General features: G+C 43.9%; 1 protein-coding gene across 1 annotated transcript in view; it reads left to right on the forward strand.

The window, feature by feature from the left end:
* commd10 (COMM domain containing 10) overlaps nt 1-19,029 on the forward strand; it is a 68,721-nt gene extending 49,692 nt beyond the window's left edge. The window contains exons 6-7 of the mRNA XM_079515712.1: nt 12,405-12,464; nt 17,880-19,029. Of these exons, the coding sequence (XP_079371838.1) occupies nt 12,405-12,464; nt 17,880-17,918 (99 nt within the window). The 3' untranslated portion in view covers nt 17,919-19,029. The remainder of the gene's footprint in view (nt 1-12,404; nt 12,465-17,879) is intronic.
* The last annotated feature ends 1,135 nt before the right edge of the window (nt 19,030-20,164 follow it).

Raw genomic sequence — 20,164 nt, forward strand, 5'->3', positions numbered from 1 at the left:
CCGTGCGTGCGCTCTTGCCTTTGTGTTCTTATGAGGATATTTGGGGTAGAAAGTTGGGGGAATAGAGTGAAAAGTGAGTACATGTTGGTGCCCCTTTCCAATTAATTTGTGGATTAAAGGTGCAGTAAGTTATATTCTTTGTTAGTGTTAGATGGCTCTATATTCCAATGTCAGTTAATGGAGGATAGGTTCAGAGTAACTGGACATAGTTGCACACTAAAATCTAAAGTGTAAATGTAACTCTGAGTGTGTGTGAATTCAATTTAATTAACTTTTTTGATGTTGTTACTTTAAATAACAATTTGATGTTACTTTTTACGATTAGAGTTGATATGGAAGAGTGAATGTGGAAAGTCCTCACTTAGTTGTATAATTGTGTGTGTGTGTGTGTGTGTGTGTGTGTGTGTGTGTGTGTGTGTGTGTGTGTGTGTGTGTGTGTGTGTGTGTGTGTGTGTGTGTGTGTGTGTGTGTGTGTGTGTGTGTGTGTGTGTGTGTGTGTGTGTGTGTGTGTGTGCAGTGTGTGCGCATGCGTGCGTGCGAGGACACAGTGGCTTAGCAGGGAAACACCACACTGTTCTCTGTGTTGGAACACAAAGTTCTTTGTATGTTTTTAATTTCATTAACCTGGGAACTGACTGGCCTGACCCTGAGTGGGTCAGTGTCTGACTGTCTGTCCTAACTGTATCTCTGTATTGTATATATTACGTATGTCTTGACATTGTATTGTCTTGTGTGTGTCGGATGTCCTATGATTTTGTGTTGCACTGTACACAATGTCCGTTGTGCTCTCGTGTATGATGATCGCTTGTATCCCGTAGGGTGATCGATGAACATAATTTGAGGTGCTGTGTCATAACTGTGTCATCTCATCTTGTGTGTAGTGTTGATCGATGGACATAATGTGTCGCGCTGCTGCTGTGTCATGTCATGTACTTGGAGTGTCACCTCATCTCGCGCATCCTGTTGTGTAAATGATGCATGTCATATCATAGAGTCATATTGTAGACCACGTGAGGACGTCAGGAGTCGGATGTGGAAGCCACATGCTGTGGTCGAACCCCAGCCGTGGTCCCATTGTTCCCCACCACAACACAGGATGTGGTGTGTGGTGTGTTAATCTGGGAGGTAGATGCACAGAAACACACGCGCCCACAACCACAGGACGCAATGTGTCCTCCTCATCCACGAGAGATAAAACCCCGTAGGCAAAATGGTCATTGTGCTATTCTGCTGACCGACGAGGATGTTATTTGTTTAGCCGGATCAACTGCCTCCTGTTGCTAAATAGAAAAAAGTCATGCTATAGTTCTTCAGGTACAATATTAATAACATTTCTATGAGACTCTGTAAGGTCTTTGTACTGGTTGGCTGTTAAATAAAGGCACTGTCTGTTTAGTAAAGACTTTATACAGGCACTATTATCCACCCAAGAAGTTGTTAAGTTACAGAATTCTTTCATTAGCGTTGTTGAACCCAGTATATAGTCTGTCTTTCTCTTTCTTAGAAAAGCCCACTGTTAATAAACTGCCTAGTTAAAGGACCATCCTTCTCCACTCCTCTATTCTGTGCTCTTCTCCATCTCTCTTCCCTCTCTCTCTCTCTCGTTCTCTTTCTCCCTCTCCCTCCAGCCCTCATCTGTGGGTCTGTGGCCCAGACTTTCCAGAGCATGTAGACATATGCCCCGCTCCTCTCTTAATTGGCTCTCTGTATTCATGTGGGGATGCAGAGAGAGGGAGAGAGAGAGAGAGACTGCAGGCAGCCCTTCTCTTAAAATGCCGATCCACAGCCAAGGAAATGGATGGATGGTTTGCTGATGGGCTGTTTATAACGCGGGGGTGTCACTGGATGCAAAGAGACCCTGAGCCATTGCAATACTGGAATAGGGGCAGAGACCCTGCCAGAGAGAGAGAGAGAGAGAGAGTGAGAGCCTTGTGGGGTTGGTGGGGGGCTGGGGGACAATAGAAAGAGAGACAGAAGGGGTGAAACGGGGAGCAAAAAGGAGGGAGCTGAGAGGACAAGAACGAGACAGGCAGATGGGATCATCTTGCCAGAAAGGAGACATGGAGACACCTCCCCTCCATTCTGTTTCAACCTGCAGGCAAAACCTCTGAAACAAACAGCAGAGCAGACTGTGTGAGAGGTCACAGAAGGTACACGTGCGTGTTACTCACAAACCCCTCCTGTCAGGCTTAAAACCTGCGTCCTCCCAGCTTCTATCTCTAGTCTACACAAAGCAAAACAAAAGCCCCGCTTTGTTTACTGCTTTTGCCTGCCTAGTTTTTCTTTTGATTGTTCTCATGGTCTCCCCTGGTGTACACTCATAACTACCACGCCTCTATTTTCATTCTATTTATGTATTTTTTATTTTCATTTGCTCCCTGCGGTTTGTTTATTGGACATTTTAGAATTAGAACGGCATCCAAAACACGGAACAAAATGACAGGATGTTAGAAATGTTAGAATGATGGAATGTTCTAGGTCGCCTCCCTCTCAGGTGGTTTGCCAATCAATGGAGATCAGAGTGGCTCAGTGACGTATTGGGCCCATGCGTAGATCCGCAGGTGGCCCCTTAGCAGAGGGGAAGAGTTTCCAAGGTACCGTTCCATGGATGCTGTGATTCTGATGGCAGCCTGGAAACATGCTGAGAACTTTGTTTTATTCTCTATTCTTTAGCTCTCCCCTCCTCTCCTTCTGTTATTATCTTTTCTCTAGCTCGCCTCTCCTCTGCATATGCTTATTTCCGTTACAAATATGGGTAGGTGATTGGCAGGATCCAGTGTTTGAGTGTGACAGCTCTTGTTCATTGTAGTCGCCAGGCCCTCGGTGAGCGGCTGATGTTTAAGGGCCACAGGGCACTGCGGTGGCAATGGGGCCCGGTTCTCTGTGGATCCTTTTAGTGTTGACATCACTGCACAATGTATGGATGAGCTCCACAGACCAGTGTTCCTCAGAAACTGTTGCAGGTCTCACATTAAGGGTCATGGGAAGATTAAACGTGTGTGTGTGTGTGTGTGTGTGTGTGTGTGTATGTGTGTGTGTATGTGTGTGTGTGTGTGTGTGTGTGTGTGTGTGTGTGTGTGTGTGTGTGTGTGTGTGTGTGTGTGTGTGTGTGTGTGTGTGTGTGTGTGTGTGTGTGTGTGTGTGTGTGTGTGTGTGTGTGTGTGTGTGTGTGAGAGATGGGGGGGGGGGGGGTAAATTACCAATTAACCTATCACTTTAATATTATTCAATTCATGACAAATAAAATGACCAGTGGGAGGAGCAGAGTAGTAAAAGAACCCCCACGTCTGCCTTTGTAGCTGACAGAATGTGAAAACAATAATAGAAAGGATATATATCAGCACAACCTGAAACTAAAATCAAACTAAACAACCGCTGAGGATAGAGGCACCAGCACGGAAATACAGCAGTCCTATAGTGCTGAAAATTGGGATTGGTGATTAATTAACGTGTGTGTGCGCGTGCGGGCATGTGTGTGTGTGTGTGTGTGTGTGTGTGTGTGTGTGTGTGTGTGTGTGTGTGAGAGAGAGAGATAATTCTTTGGCAAACAGCTTCCTAGCTCACTCCCTCTCGAACATCATGTCACTCTCATGGACTCGTGGCACCCACATACAGTCTAAAAATTGTCTAGACTGTTACAATTGTTTCATTTAACTAACATTAAACAAACGGCAGCTCTCTCCCTTGCTCTTTCTAGATAATGAGAACATACCAAAAACATACCAATTACCCTCCCCCCTCCCCATGTCCGTCTCTAACTAGCACAGGGACCGCTCAGCAACATCTCGGTTTTGACAAATACAAGTACTAATGGGTTGTGTCATCCTAAATGTATACAGCACATGCTGCATTTGCTTTTAGTATTGCACTAAACTCTAAACTGTGTTCAGAGACATACGGCTCATTTTATGACATGTTTCATTTCCAATAACGGGTGAATGATGTTAGTTACAGGCATACATATACAGCACATTGGATCCCCACAAGGATCCTGTTCCTTCCTCGGAACCAGTGAGGTAACGCACAGACCATACTCTGTGTGAGCTGCAAGGACCAGAGTTCGAATCCGACTCCCTTCTTATCTCGCCTCTTGTATAGATGCAATGAAGACAAATGGACACAAACCAACAGAGACGGCCACGGAGGTGGCTGCACATTAGTGACTTATGGCTAACTTACTTTTTATGACAAATACAATTTTGTAACCCATTTATCACCTGATGCCAATTGCCTATTTAAAGCTGTAATCCTGGGCACTACTCTCCCTCTGCCAACCCCAACTGAGCTCATGCACGCTTCCTTCAATGCATGAGGAGTGAGCAGGCCGCTTCTTATTACCTAACAGGGGGGTTTCCCCGGTAGGACATGTGGAAGGAACGCGTTATTCAAACCAGTTCCTTTCCCCTCCATCAGCCTGACCGACCAGGGAGAGGCAGTATCGAGAGTAGAATAGGATTACTACATGTTTTTATGAAGTTACCTACCCTAGGGGACACGGGGAGAACATGAAAACTCCACACAGAAAGGCCATTTCGCCAACCCCACCTAGGGTCTGGGTGCTGATGACGCCGAGGAGAGAACACGCCCACAGTGTCCTCAGCGAGACCTTCTAGCTGTGAGGCGACGGCTCTACCGACTGCGCCATCGTGCCGCCCCAGCTGGAAAAAGTGTTGACACTTTTTTTTTGTGCACATCAACTACTACTTGCACACAAACCACACTCATGTAACAGACAAACATTCACATATTTGCCAGTTTCAAACATCTACCCTATGAGGTGACATTTCTTATTTTGTTCCAAATTTATAGCTGCTAGCAACGCTTCCGTCAATAAAAATAAATAAACCAGAGACTGTTTCCCCTCATCTCTCTCTCATTTAACGGTGAATGACACTGATAAGGTAACGTCAATTTGATTAGATTGTTTTCTTGCATGAGTATGCAGCGAAAAACAAAACGCCAACACTGATTTAAAATATGTGCCGTCATCCACATTCCTGCTGATTGATGGACAAATGAAACTTGAGCAAACAACCTCCTACTGAGTGCCTCTTGATAAATCAGCAGAATGTAGCATAGATGGATGGAACGCAGCTGCAAGGTTGGCATATATATGGAATGTCTGAAATGTAGGCAGGTACATGTAAGCAGACAGGCCCCTAGCTAGACCGGAAGGCAGAAGAAACATAATGCCAAAGGGAGAAAGGATACATACAGTTAAGTTGACAGAATGACAGATTGGCTGCATGGCACTGATAGATCAAACAACATACAGTTAGCCAGAAAGTAGGCATTGGTATTTGATTACAATTTCTATACAGTCAGACAAGAGGTGTGTGTGTGTGTGTGTGTGTGTGTGTGTGTGTGTGTGTGTGTGTGTGTGTGTGTGTGTGTGTGTGTGTGTGTGTGTGTGTGTGTGTGTGTGTGTGTGTGTGTGTGTGTGTGTGTGTGTGTGTGTGTGTGTGCGCGTGCACTCTGCGCGTGCACTCTGCACGTAGATAGGAAAGATGTATGGAGTGTTGGGGAGGGTGACAAACTCCAGCTGCTCAGCCTCTTAAGCTCATCTCCTTTTTCTCAAGAGGCAATCTCAAAGAACACTCCAATTGGATAGCCAAACTGTCCAATAACTCAGCCTAACAGAAGACATGTTATTTATAATGTTCTTTTTTCTATTTTTGCAGAGCACTCATTCCTGAAAAAAATATTAGATATTTTTTACAGTGCATACATTTCTTTATTGAGGAGGTGAACTGTATAAAAGGCCTGACCCTGCTCTCAACCCAGTACAAAGGTGTAAAATAAAGCCATGGCACTGGTCACACAAACCGAAATTAATGCTGCATGAATGATGACACAAGCACATCTGTGAAAAAGTACCACCAAGGACCAAGCTGTATCTCGTCTTGTCTTGTCTTTAAACAGGATCTGCAATGTACTAAGGGCTTAGGATTTCTATAAGACTGTACTGTAGTCCTACTATGGTATACTATGTGTAACCAAATGGCCAAAATAGGAGTTACTAAAATGCATTTAACACTACGCCAGTTGGAATTTCACCAACAACCATTTAAGGCTTAAACAGGTTCGTAAAACAGAGCTTAAAACTGGGATGAGGAGCTGAGTGAAGTTTACAAAAGGTTGACATTTACTTCAGATTAATTTAGTTACAAATAATACCACAGCAATATACAATAAGGCAGTTCAACACTGTAGAACACAAGGATTAACTCAAGTAGGTTAGTTTCACTGCAACAAAAACACACAATTAGTTTGACTACTCATTATGTCTAAACATGCCAACAGTGAAGAGGGTTAAGCCTTACAGTGGGTTAAAAACTACAACATGAATCAATACATGACAATAATAATGAGGAAACAATAACATTATGTGCACATAATATACCTTAACACAGGGCAAGCAGAGTGGAAGCGCACCTCTGGCAGAAAGCTGCCTCGCAGCTACTGGCCCAACTTGCATTGTAACCCACCAATTGGATAAACTTAATTAATCACATAGGTGAAGACGAACTGGTACTCATAGTCACATAGGGGAAGACGGACATTTCTGTTCTTTGGAGTGGTTGCACCACTCAAAAACATTAAAAGACCATACCATGGTAGCGCTGAGAACCACTCTGCTCGCCTGTGGAGAACAAGGGGCCAGTGAGGCTATTCAACGTTGAAGCTCTGGGTCCTAGTGGTAGGAGGAGGGACTACAGGCGGACCCGTGGATTCATGACCGGGAAACCCCGTGCAGCTGGGCTTTAACGTTGAGCGTTCGGTTGCCCTACGTCACCCAGGACCTCAAAGTTGAGGTCCGGGGAGGGACTTCCGGCAGTCTTCCGGGTGCTTCAAAACGCCACTGAGCAACTTCCACTGACATGAATAGCTGGGGGGGCGGAGCTTCGCGCCAGTTCAGACTCTATTATATATATACTCTATGGTGGAGAATCAGTCAGATCTGCTATTGCACTAGGACTTCCTGCTTTTGAAAGGAGTACTGCAATCATGATTGGCTGGTCTGGATCCACTTGCACCTGCACTCAATGACACAATCATTGGTGTCAGTGACACAAACACACCATAGGGGAAATGAGAGAAACTGCATTAAAGTCCACCTGGTTACATATGCTTGACTATAATAATATATCTAATTTATATTGCACTTATCCAAACAAAGTTACAAAGTGATTTACATAAGCAAACAGCAACAGAATGTATAGTATATTTTATAATACTCTACTTATTACTAGAATGCATTGTAGTGGTTGTATACTGTAATATGCTATATTATACTTTGCAGTTGCTAAACAGTATGGAGGATTGATTGACACTAGTGAGACCCGTATGGGCCTAATTTGTGGAACATTCTTGTTATGCATCTATTATGGACTTTGACATGTATATTTTAGATTTTGCCCTGTGGCGAAGTGCCTCAGAGAGGAAGAATTCGTATTACTGATAGAAAGTGAGTACGGGAGGGTGGGGAAAGGGGAGATGGGATAAAGCAATGGAGAAGGAGAGAGAGACAACTATAAGCCAGGAGTCCTTTTAGCGCCATATATACATTATAATGCACCTCGACCGTCCTCACCATCAGGCTCAATAAAACACTTGTGGATTGTCAGAATGCTGGAGTCTACATCTCCAGAAGAACATTGTATAATGAGAGAGGGAGGGAGGGAGAGATGGAGTTACGGAGTAGGGTGGAGTGGAGAAAGAGACAGCAAGCAGCTTTATCTGTGCTATAATACTATTATACTGTTGGACACAAACACAAATTATTGATGAGGAGTTCCTTTTTATGTCCACCCCCACCTCAGTCCATCCTGTTCCACTCACGCGCGCTATCCGTGCTTTGGGAATTCCAGTTACCTGATGGAACACAGCGGGGTCTGATAAATCTGACGTTAATGATGATGTTTAATTTACAGCAGCAGGCCTGGAGCTCCTGTGTTCAGTAACCTCTCGAGGGGCAAGAAGGAGGAATGCCTGTTGATGATGCCATCTTAAATAACTGTCATATAGTCTGTACCCATGCAGCGTTACTGTTAATGTATATACCTGTATGCAGTGGTGGAAAAATAACTCATGGTTTACTTAAGTAAAAGTACCAATACTGCGATATAGAAATACTCTGTTACAAGTAAAAGTCTGTCATTCAAAAATGACTTGAGTAATAGTCCAAAAGTATTGGCATCAAAATGTACTTAAAGTACCAAAAGCAGAAGTACTCATTGTGCAGAATGTCCCATTTAAAGTTTTCAAATAGCAGATCTACAAGCTCACAATGCGTCGCATTGTGAGCTTGTAGATCGGCTATTTTCAAATGGCTGAAATATATATAGGGCTGAAGTAGTTAATGTATGCTACAGGGTTTGATTGAGAGATGAGGGCCCAGGTAGGGCTGGGCATAGATATATATAAAGGCTAGATGGCTCAAGGCGGAATCTCTGACGTAGTTCACCCGGCGGCCAGTACAGTATGTTCAATGGCAGCTCAGAGTACGTCCACTTACTCCACTAAGGAAAGTAGTCTTTCTAATTACATAACCCGACTTTGTATTGGTGAGTAGGTAAAACGTTCTTTATATTCCCGCTACAGAAGAGAGGCTGATCTGCATTTCATGCGAGAGCTAGACGCCATCGGTTCCATAGCCTAACTGCGACCTTCGGTCGCAACAATATTAAGTATTGGAAATTGGAAATACTCAAATATGGTACAAATTCCACAAAATTGTACTTAAGTACAGTGCTTGAGTAAATGTACTTAGTTACTTTCCTCCACTGCCTGTACTGTATGTGATACCTGACTTCATGTCTGAACAACCATACTGATACTAAAACTCACACACACTGTATTCAGAACATAGATCAAAGAGGGAGTTGTGACTTGTGCGAGCTCTGAATGGTTCAGTGTTTCCTCTGAAGTATGATGCCCCAAAGTCGTATGGCCCACCTTGTCAGTGGATCTGGGGAGTTCTGCTGGAGATCCTCTCACTGAACTCACTTTGTCAAATTAGATGCCGTCAACCTCCTGCCAAGAGATGTAACAGAATATTTAGGGCTGTGTTTCATACATTTTTGACGTCTAGAATTAGATTGGGCCAATCTTGTTTTGTGTATTGTCTCCCGTGTGAGCTTGGTCTCCCTCTAGTATTCATAACTATATGACTGTATGATTATGTGCAGTGGTAGCGTGTATGTGAGCAAAATGCGAATCTGTGATTATCTTTGAGTTAAGCCTGTGCTGAGTGTATCCCTTGAGGTGTGTGTGTGTGTGTGTGTGTGTGTGTGTGTGTGTGTGTGTGTGTGTGTGTGTGTGTGTGTGTGTGTGTGTGTGTGTGTGTGTGTGTGTGTGTGTGTGTGTGTGTGTGTGTGTGTTTGTGCGCGCACACGTGCGTGCGTGCGCACTGTTAGTTGTGATGATGGTGGTGATACAGCCTATCCCCATTAGTGTTAGCCTAGATCTGTCAGAGCCCTGTCTGGTTGCTTGGCAGGCCCTCAGAACTGCTACGGCTAATGCTGCCTGCCGGTGGAACAATGGGATGGACCTAACACACACACACAATGCATATCCTCCCTAGCAGCATACCTGTCTCTCATACATTGATACCGTGCGTACGCACCTCACCTCAGTGCCTGTAATAACACATTGATCTAAACGTACTCGTATTGTACATCCATACATCATCATCATCATCATCATCATCATCATCACACACACAGTCAGTCGGCAGAGGTTTCTTTATTGTGGTTTCATGTTGATAACTAGGCTGATGTTATAGCTGTGACCCTAGTAAACGGAGGAGCATTAACTATTTAGGATGACCCAAATAACCAGTCATGTAGCACTGCTCTAGCCTCCTTGGTTTGTCGTTTCTTTTGCTTCCTCGGAACGAGAATCATGAGCTGAGTCTCCAACCCATGATGTCAGATTACAGATTTAGCATGGTACCCAGTTCCTTTATGGAATTGCATTTGTTTTGTATGTACTGGATTTCTTTCACTTTGACACATTTTTCATGCTGGATGATTACATAACAGCATTTATACTCAATTATACTGCTTATTGGGCTGTACAGTACTTGTGTCTCAAAATAACCACACAAAATGGTGTTATTTTTGTGTGTATGGCTTTTCATTTACACCAGGGAAAAATTGGAAAAGACGTAGGCCTGTCCTGTGCACAGAGGCTGCATTTGTAGTGGCAGAAATGTTTGCTTTTTCTTCAGTCGCATTTTTATTTCAAGGCCTTGCCCCACATTCTCCTTGAGTTCTGGAGCTGTAAGCAGGGGCATGGACAAGGGATAACATTCCCCCTCTCCGCTCTCTCCATTATGAATGATAACGTTGCTTCTAATTATTATCTCCGCCATTAATTTGCTGTGACACATGGCCTCACTCCATACACCCACCCATCCAAGCAGCCAGCCTGCCAGTTGGCTTCCAGCTCTAAGCCCTGTGCAGTGCCCAAGCGCCAAACTGCCTCACAGTAAAGCAACTGTGGTGAGGGGAATATTGAGCTAGATTCTGACGCCCTGACAACTCAAATTTGTTATTATTTTACAAATTAACTTCCTTTCTGCTTTACTTCCTTCCTTCACCCTTGGTTTGTTTTTCCTCTAGCTCTCCTTCTTTTTTCCTTCTTTCCTTGGTTCGTACCCTTGCCCCCCTGTCTCCTGATGATTCATGGTGGTGCAGCTGGACCAGTAGCTGTTAATTTGTGCCATTCCAACATTCAGCATGATGGCACTGAGTGTCTTTGCTGCAAGGCTCATCCCTTCAGTCCGGGTTGTCCTGCCATTCAGCCTCTGCCGCCGATGGCGTGACAGCATTATGATGTTAATAGCGATCCAGTGACGGCTGCCCTTCATGGTTTCTCTGTTTAATCTTCACCAACTTGAGTGTTAAGAGAGAAGAGTGAAAACGTAAGAGTGAATGTGTCATAAAAATGGAAAATCTCAAACGGAGCTGATTTTTAGGGCATGACTCTGAAAGAGGTAGCCATCTACAGTATAAGAAGGTCTCTGTGTCTGTCAGGAGCTACAGTAATCAAACAAACGGCCAGACATATACATGCCAGATTGCCAAATTCTTGTCCTCACTGTCACAAGGTTAATGTAATCTCACTAATTCCTTTCCACATACAATATATTTGAATACATTTAGAAATCCGGAACTTTTATTTTATACATGAAGCCACACTGTCACATATTATGCAAACAGGAGGTAGCCTATTATATATTTATATGCCCGTAAGCAAGTACTGCATGCAATTGACTTTACTGAGAGGTCTGCCGTGGTTCCTGTGATAAAATGTTAACCTTACAGAGAGTGGAAGGGTTTGCTTATTTTTTCCCCCTTTTTTGTTGTTGTTATTTTTGAGGGGCGCTAGCCCCTCCTATATACACGTTTAATGTTTGATTTTTAGTTCAATGTTTGTTTTAAAAATGACATTGACAATGAAGGGAAAATGTACGTCATATTGTCCCTCATTACGTCATATTGTCTCTTTATTGTTAACGGCATTGGTTTGTGTTGGCACCATTTTTTTTACATCACCATTACATCACCTAATCAACATGAGTTAGACTTTAATATATTAGCGCCCCTCACTTCACACGTGTGTGATTTTTGCCTTTTTTCTGCCTTTATTTGATAGTGTTGACAGGAAATGGGGAGAGAGATGGGGAGTGAGTGGCTCAGGGGTATAGTGACCGGATGGGAACCGCAAGGTTCTCAGTTCGAACAAGGGCTCCCCCAGAGTTAGTGTCGAAGTGTCCTTGAGCAAGACTGAATCCCAAATTGTTCCCGATGTGCAAGTCGATGCTTTGCATGGTTTCCTCTGTCATCGGTGTATGAACGTGTGTATGAATAGGTGAATGTAATGCACAATCTCTGTAAAGCGCCTTTGATAAAGGCGCTATATAAATGCACCATTTACCATTTACGAGTGACACCCAGCAAAGGTCGTCGGCATTCGGAGTCGAACCCGCAACACGCTGTCAGGTTGGATTAGCAGCCTAGGTGCCCGGACCGCTAGGCCGGCCCGAGCCAGTGGAAGGGTTTTCTCACTGGGTTGTTGCCTGCTGCTGATGGATCCGTCTCAGTGACTGGTACTATACATTATGACTGGACTGCAGAGCAGGAACCATTGGTGAAAGCAGACCAGAAGCTGCCTGCATGGCGTGTTGTGGGATGAGGCTCACACTGTGCTCTCATCTCTGCTCGTCTCCTTTGCTCTATGCATGTCCATTTTGACCTCCTGGTTTGTTGAATGTCTCTCTCTCTCTCTCTCTCTCTCTCTCTCTCTCTCTCTCTCTCTCTCTCTCTCTCTCTCTCTCCCTCTCTCTCCCTCTCTCCTGTACTACTTTAAACTTTTCCCCATCTCTGTCACTACAGGCTCGGGAGAATGTCTTTGTTGAGTTCAGCCACCAGGAGCTGCTTGACTTCTACAACAAGGTATTTTGTGTGTGTGTGTGTGTGTGTGTGTGTGTGTGTGACTTCTACAACAAGGTATTTTGTGTGTGTGTGTGTGTGTGTGTGTGTGTGTGTGTGTGTGTGTGTGTGTGTGTGTGTGTGTGTGTGTGTGTGTGTGTGTGTGTGTGTGTGTGTGTGTGTGTGTGTGTGTGTGTGTGTGTGTGTGTGTGTGTGTGTCCTCGTGCGGGCTCATCGTCCAGTGGTGTCATCATCGTCCAGGCGTGCCATAGTTCAGGGGACATTATAAAGCCAGTCCTCTCTGAGTCTGCAGGCAGAGCCTTAGGAGGAGTAATTGGTAAAATCAAGGTACTTAGAGATGTTGGGTTCCGCACCTATACAACACTTTATCAGGCATGTGTTTGCCCAGTTCTAGATTATGGTGCTGGAGTCTGGGGTCATGGGAGATTCCCTAAGAGTGTAGCTGTACATAACCGAGCCCTCCGATACTTCCTGGGTGTACATAAATATGCACCAATGGCAGCAGTCTCAGGAGATATGGGATGGGAACCTTGTGAGGTCCGGTGGAAGGTCTGCACTGCTAGGTTGTGGAACAGATTAGTAAATATGAATGATAATAGACTAACAAAAAAAGTATTTAACTGGGACAAACAACAGAATGGACCATGGATAGAGGACATGCGTAATATGTTCTGTGAATATGGAATTGAGGATGTGTTTCTTGGATCGGAGCAGGTTAATATTGTGGGGCTAAGGGAGATACTTTTTGATAAGATCAAACGTACTTGGACAGAAGAGATCTGGAGTAAACCAAAATTACGTACATATAGAGAAATCAAACATGACTATTATACTGAAAACTATGTTTTATTTAATCTGCCAAAGAAAAAAAGATCACTTTGTGCCCAGATTAGAGGAGGTATACTGCCACTTTATATTGAAACGGGTCGTTATGTTGGGCTAGATGAAGAAGATCGAATCTGCCAAATGTGTGATCTCAATGAAATAGAGAATGAGTGTCACTTTGTGTTGTACTGTCCTTTTTATGGTGCGGTGAGAGAAGTGTTGTTTAATAATATAAACTATGTTAATATGATGGATATGAATGATGCACAACTTATTAACCGTCTATTTGAAAAATACTTATTTAAATTGGCAAATTATCTAGAGAAAGCATGGGACCTGAGGAAAAAGGCCATGTACAGCCAGTAAGAAATACGTATGCTAGTTACGGTGTTTTGTTTTGTTTTATGTTTTGTTTTGTTTTGATTTGATTTATTGTATTTATGCTGTATGCAATCAGTAACATGCGATCAGCAGTATAAGTAAAGAACTATAAGTGTATAACTGTTTATTGTAACTTGTGTGAAAAGGTGTCATATAATCCCATGAGGGATGGGCCACAAGGTGGCATGACACTTAAATAAATAAAATCATTAAAAAATCATTAATTCATAATATGTATTCGGGTTGAAAATGTACATTACCTCCTCTGGGACACAGACGGGAGATACTGTCAAACTCATGGCACGATACCACTGCAGGAGACTTGTGCTTAATAAACGTACGCAGTACTGATCAAACTTTATTACACTCAGGGGGTCCATAGAGTAGACCAGGGTGATATAATAATATAGCAGCGGGTATTTAAGGGCCAGTCAACTGTCATCCGTGAGAACGTGTTTTGGTACAATGATGCGCGACGCAAACCTTCCCCCACCCCCCGTGCCGGTCCGCGAACATTTTATGAACTGTCAGCCGGTCCGTGACAATAGAAAGGTTGGGAACCCCTGTAGTAACGGATGGCTACACATCGTTGACAAACGCACAGTCGCACACCCTGGGTAAATATGTGTAGTGCGCGCACGCACACACGCGCACACACACACACACACTCACTCGCTCACTCGCTTGTAAGTCCCCCCGCGATGCGATACAAAAATCCTCCACAGTGTACTGTGAACCCATGTGTCTGCACTGCAGCGACACTTATGCAAGGTTACTATATGAGTCCGTGGTGGGACTGGGAAATAACGCTCGGAAGAACTTGGCATCCGACTATGCGTGTTGTCGTGTGCACTCTGGTTGTGGCGATGACATGTGTGTGGCTGGCGTTGCTGTGTTGTGCCGTCACGGGGCGCGGCATGTGACCGGGCTAGCCAATAAGGTGTCTGTGTTGCGGGTGGAGACTTGTGTAGGTTAGTGTGTGTGGTGTAGCCGCAATGCATGGTGAGAACATGAGGGGGATGTTGCACAGCAATCGGTGACCCCTACATTAATCTGTGTCCTTCCCAACATGCAGTGCGGGGGCTATGGCGGGGCTATGTGTGTGTTTTGGGATAAATGTATTAAATGTGTGTTTTTCGCGGCATTTCGCGGCATGTCTGGCGCGCACATTGGTGCGGGATCGGAGGGTGTGTTTTCACGAGGTCCCGGGAGGCTGGCCGTGGGCCATGGTGTGTGATCCTGGCGGCCGAAGTGTGCAGCATTGTTGCTAAACAGCAATCCTGCCCTGAGCTAATGTGATGAGGTCGATTTCTGCTAAACACATTGCTTATGTTAGTCGCACAGATTTCATCCAAATATCACGCAAATCGGTACACACGATCTCTGTAGTCATGTGATCAAGACGAGTCTGTTGGATTTCTCAGATTCTACACTGATTGGCTAACATTGCCTTCCAAACAGTGGCCTGTTTCGTTCAAAATGCTGCACATGTCCTGCTCATCCAGAATTCTATCCTCAGAGATGCTATGAGTGATCTGGCTCTGCATTTCCTCAACAAAATGAAGAAAATTGTTGCAAAAAACAAACGAACAAAAAAACATGTTTATATTACTCCTAAACATTTTGCCAAACATCTCACACAGTCCTATCCTCCTGGTGGAGACCTGTGCCCAGAAGGGCACTTTTTCTAGTTTACCATAATCCTTAATTATACTGTATTCTATCATATTCAAAAGCTTTTGGAGATAAATGAGACTCCAGTCACTTTACTGCAGGAGAGGGGTGTGGGGTGTGTGCACGCTTTATATCAAATATGAAACGGTTTACGTTACACGACTGATCCACCCAGCTGATGGCAATAATACTAATCACCGCAGTCTTCCCGTGCATTACATGAAAACTCCTGTCAGGCAGTTGTAAGTTGATTCAGGAAAGTCTGCATGGCAACCGAGGAAGGTCGGAGATGCTGGAGAGACAGCTGACCTCTAGGAAAGACTGGCGGGGTAGCGGGGGCCAACGCAACCCCTGTTGCAGCACTCGCAAGAGGGCACCAAGCAAGCTACAGAATGTACAAATGAGCAATACCCCCTGTCTCCAGAGAGATGGGGAGGAAGAGAGACTCGATAGGACAGATTCAACGACATCAACGGCAGTGACACAGACGCAGAGAAGGCTCCCTTGACTCAAATACACCAGAGTAAGGCCAAGTGTGGACAATGTCCGCGGTGCCCTGTTGGGCGGGTGTGGCTGATGCAATAGCTGGTGCTGGTTGCCACCTCGGTGATGGCTGCCCAATCCGTGGATTCATCTATAGCTGGAAGACTGGAGGAGAGGGGCAGTGATGGAGGAGGGCCCAAAGGGCTTATACGAGGCCTCAACCTGTGTACAATTTGTTCAATCAGTGCGCGACCCGCCAACTGGAGAAGGTTAGAACTCTAAGAAGGTTGGAGCCCACCTGATGACCTCTCTTTCAGGCCAAGGCTTCATCCATTAGAAATGGATTATAATCGCAACTTTGGATATGATTTCTCTCTCTAACATTTCCTCGTATTTCTACCTTTTATTGAAATAATGTCATCCAGTGCATAGCCTACTACTGTATTCCTGGTTGACTAGATTTAGAAGACATTTTTAAGCTCTTGCTACTGATTATTTATATGGAGAAATCCCTTCATTTAACATGCATCTCAATGGGTGAGAAGGACAGCTTGCCATCGCAGCATGGAGTGGGTGGGGCTTAACGAAGGGCTAATTTCCTGTCATAAGAGGACTGTCACACAAGTAAAAAATTGGTATTAAGACCAATTTCTTGTCCTTGTGGCTTCTCACTATCATGACACTACTCTTTGCATTGTACAGTATGATGTCATGGTTTGAGCACACTTTCAATAGCTGCTGTACCCCTGCACTGATTCAGAACAACAAGGTCATCAGCATACATAAGGTGATTGATGATAGTTACCTACTGTATAAGACAACCGTATTGCACGTACAGCATCATTCTCCTAGGGTAGAGCGTCGCTACAAACATGTTTTGCTATTAGAGGAGCATAAACTCAGCAGAACGAGATGGAGAACACGGTGTCACACTGCGAACTCTGACACTATAACCAAAAATTGCTGATCCACAAGCTCTGGCAGTGATTAACTACAAACCTTGGCTGTCTCCTTTCCATGGATCAACGCCTCTCAACGAGAGGCTCTCATCTACATTCACCGAAATGTTCCTCTGCCCTTCATAGCGTAGTTAATGTTATGGTTATGATTTGAACTGTGATATTGAAGAGAAAATAATAATGTTAATTGGAACATGATGCTGTGATATTGTCGCACCAAGGCTAGCACAGACAGACTTTTACAAGGGAGCTGTTGTGTGAATGGAGGAGACATTGTTGATTAATCGATTGTTTTAATGTTTCAACTTTGGCATCTGGATAAAAGCCATAATTTTCCCAAGAGTTTTTTTTTTACACTAAAGCCTATCGTCCATGCTGGCAGAGATCTGTGTTATGACGTAACTCCCCCAGTGAAAGAAGATGATGGGACAGAGGCTTTTACTTCAATAATGGTCTTTTATTAAACTCTAGTCTAAATAACAGAACTCATAAAATAAATCTCTTCATCTCTGCAAACCACACAAAGACAATTATGCAGGCACTTTCCATTGTTGTAATTGCTCTCTCGTGCATGGTAAATCTGATCATAGATGGCACTACTTCCCCTGGCAATCAAGATTTCTTGTGGCCACAATTCACAATATGAAAATAGGAATTATCGAAGCATATTTCACCAGCATAAATAATGATACAAATAGAAATAAAAAATATGAATTAATACATTTGTCACGTTTTTAGGACAGGTCTGAGGTCCCTGGGAGCCCTGGTGCATGCGTACATGCGTACATGTATGCGTGTTGGTGGGGAGGTTTAACTTGCATGTTTTATTGCATGACATTAGATGTCTCCAAAGGCTAATTTCTGCCTGACTGCTACTGTGACATCCCTGTGTGTGTGTGTGTGTGTGTGTGTGTGTGTGTGTGTGTGTGTGTGTGTGTGTGTGTGTGTGTGTGTGTGTGTGTGTGTGTGTGTGTGTGTGTGTGTGTGTGTGTGTGTGTGTGTGTGTGTGTGTGTGTGTGTGCATGCGCGCGTGCGTGCGTGCGTGCGTGCACGTCTTTTCTCTTAACACAATCTCAACCTCTGTGTTTTCTTCCAGCTCGAGATCGTGCAAGGGCAGTTGGATTCCCTCACTTGATGCCTGGTGCTCATTGTACACGTACACGTACACACATGCACACGCACGCACACACACATGCACGCACACACGCATAACATGCTCTAATTGTGTTGCTGACAGCTATGCCAGCTGCTGAAAGAGTCCTGTGACACTGTAAACATTCTTTGAGGAACCGATTTATAAAAGAAGTCACAAAGAAGCCATCTACATAATTAATTGCGAGGCAGCAACTTCATGGCAACATGAGCTCCTTTTGATGTGCCGTCTGTCTTCATAATGGGAACATCTCAACTGGAGGAATATGAGCATAATTTCAGCTTTCCTGATGGATCACAAAGCTTGATCTCTACTTGATTCATATGACTGTGTCCAGTGCCAACAAATAGCTGATCTACAAGCTCACAATACTGTTGCCTTGTGAGACATGACATAATGTGTGGGACACCATCACGTGACAGAGTATAAATTAGCCATCATTGTCTGTGTCTTAAATTAGTCAGAATGCAGTGAGATTTTAATATAGACCGTGCTATACTACCTGTCCATTTGAAATGTAATTTACTCTTACGAAACTGTTCGTCTCTACCATAGAGCAGGGGTTCTCAACGTTTTTGGCTGGGGACACCCGGAAATGCTTTGGCCATGTATCGCAACCCACGCCCCGCCGCACACCCCACCCCAATACAAACTGACTGCAGAAATAACCTAAATAATAAAGAAAATATATCATACATGAATACTGAAACCAGATATTATCATTAAGGAAATGTATGCATGTACTATGTAAACGCTTCATTTCCATTTTCCAGCCATTCAATTGCAAAAAAATAATAATTTGGCGACCCCCCGAGGGGTCGGGACCCACTGGTTGAGAATCCCTGCCATAGAGGACAGAAGCATCTTGCATACTGGTGGCCCCAATGAAACTATACTAGAGCCTGAAATGTATTAGCTTCTCTGACAATTGTGAGACTTAACCGTTTGCCTACGCCCAAGGAAATGTCAATGAGACCATAATGAAATGTCAATATGCCACTCAGGATGAAAATAAATCGGTCCACTTTGTAGCCCCGAGAACGAATTGAATGTCTGCGAGATTTCAATAAAGTTTTGAGGTGGAGGTGAAATCGGTCCATGTTGTTATGTTGTGAAGGCTCATTATTTCTCATCAGCGCCAACCTGGTCCACTGGTTCACCAGATGGGATTTCTTGGAGGCACAGAGCACCTCCAGTTTGCTTGTAGGAGTGTGTGTAGTGTATGACTGTGTGCATCCTTGTGCATGTCTCTCCTCCATCCATGTGTACTATACAGTATACAGTGTCTATTGCGCATCTGTACTGTATTTATATGTGCATGCTAGCTTTGTGTGTGTATGTGTGTCTGTCTGTCGGCAACTCGGCATGCTTTGTTGTGTGTGGGTTGGTGTGCGTCTCTGTTCGTGATTGCGTGCGTGCGTCCATGCGTGTGTGTGTGTGGGCGTGTGTGTGTGTTGTTTCTCAGTTGCTCAGTCTCTGTAGAGCAGAAAAGAAAGGTTAACAGATTCCCAGCTACACCTCATTCTACCTGGTACTGTTGCTGAACCCAGCACCATTCAGTATTATCCCCTAACTGGATCTCCTCTCTGATTGTATCTATCAGTGCTATTGAAGCTGTAACATTATTATAGGATTTCAAGCTTCACTCAGTGTAGCTAATTTTTTCCCACCCTTGAAACCTGCGATTTATATTCACTGGTAAGCATTAGCCTTGATATGGAGTTCAGCGGTTAGTAACATTTGATATAACCAAATGTTTGCTTAGCATTGTTGGCGGCTCTCCCAATAAACCTGTTACTGATGATGCTGTGGTTTAACCAATTAAATAAGGTTTCTGTGGGCCCATTAATATTCAGCTTTGGTTTGGAGCTCTAAAAATGTTATATCAGACTATATTTTGGTCACTATGAGTATGCTAAACTTGTTGTAACCTCAGTATACATGTCTTGGTCGGTAGACTGGCAGCACTACACTTATGACGCTGATCAATCACAATGTTTTTAGTTTAGTTTATTTGATCATCTTCACAGTAACAAAACAGCTTATTTGTTAACACACGGTTACATAACCAAAAGGAACTGGAGGTGATCAAAAGGAATAGGCTGAAGCTGAAAGCTTATAAATGCCTATCCTACGAACATCAAAATAAAAAATCCTCACGTGGTTACAGCAATTGAAGGAATTACAATAAACAATCCAAACAATTTAACACCACCGTCAAGAAGATT

The sequence above is a fragment of the Electrona antarctica genome, assembly GCF_951216825.1.
Source record: "Electrona antarctica genome assembly, chromosome: 12".
NCBI classification, from domain to species: Eukaryota; Metazoa; Chordata; class Actinopteri; order Myctophiformes; family Myctophidae; genus Electrona; species Electrona antarctica.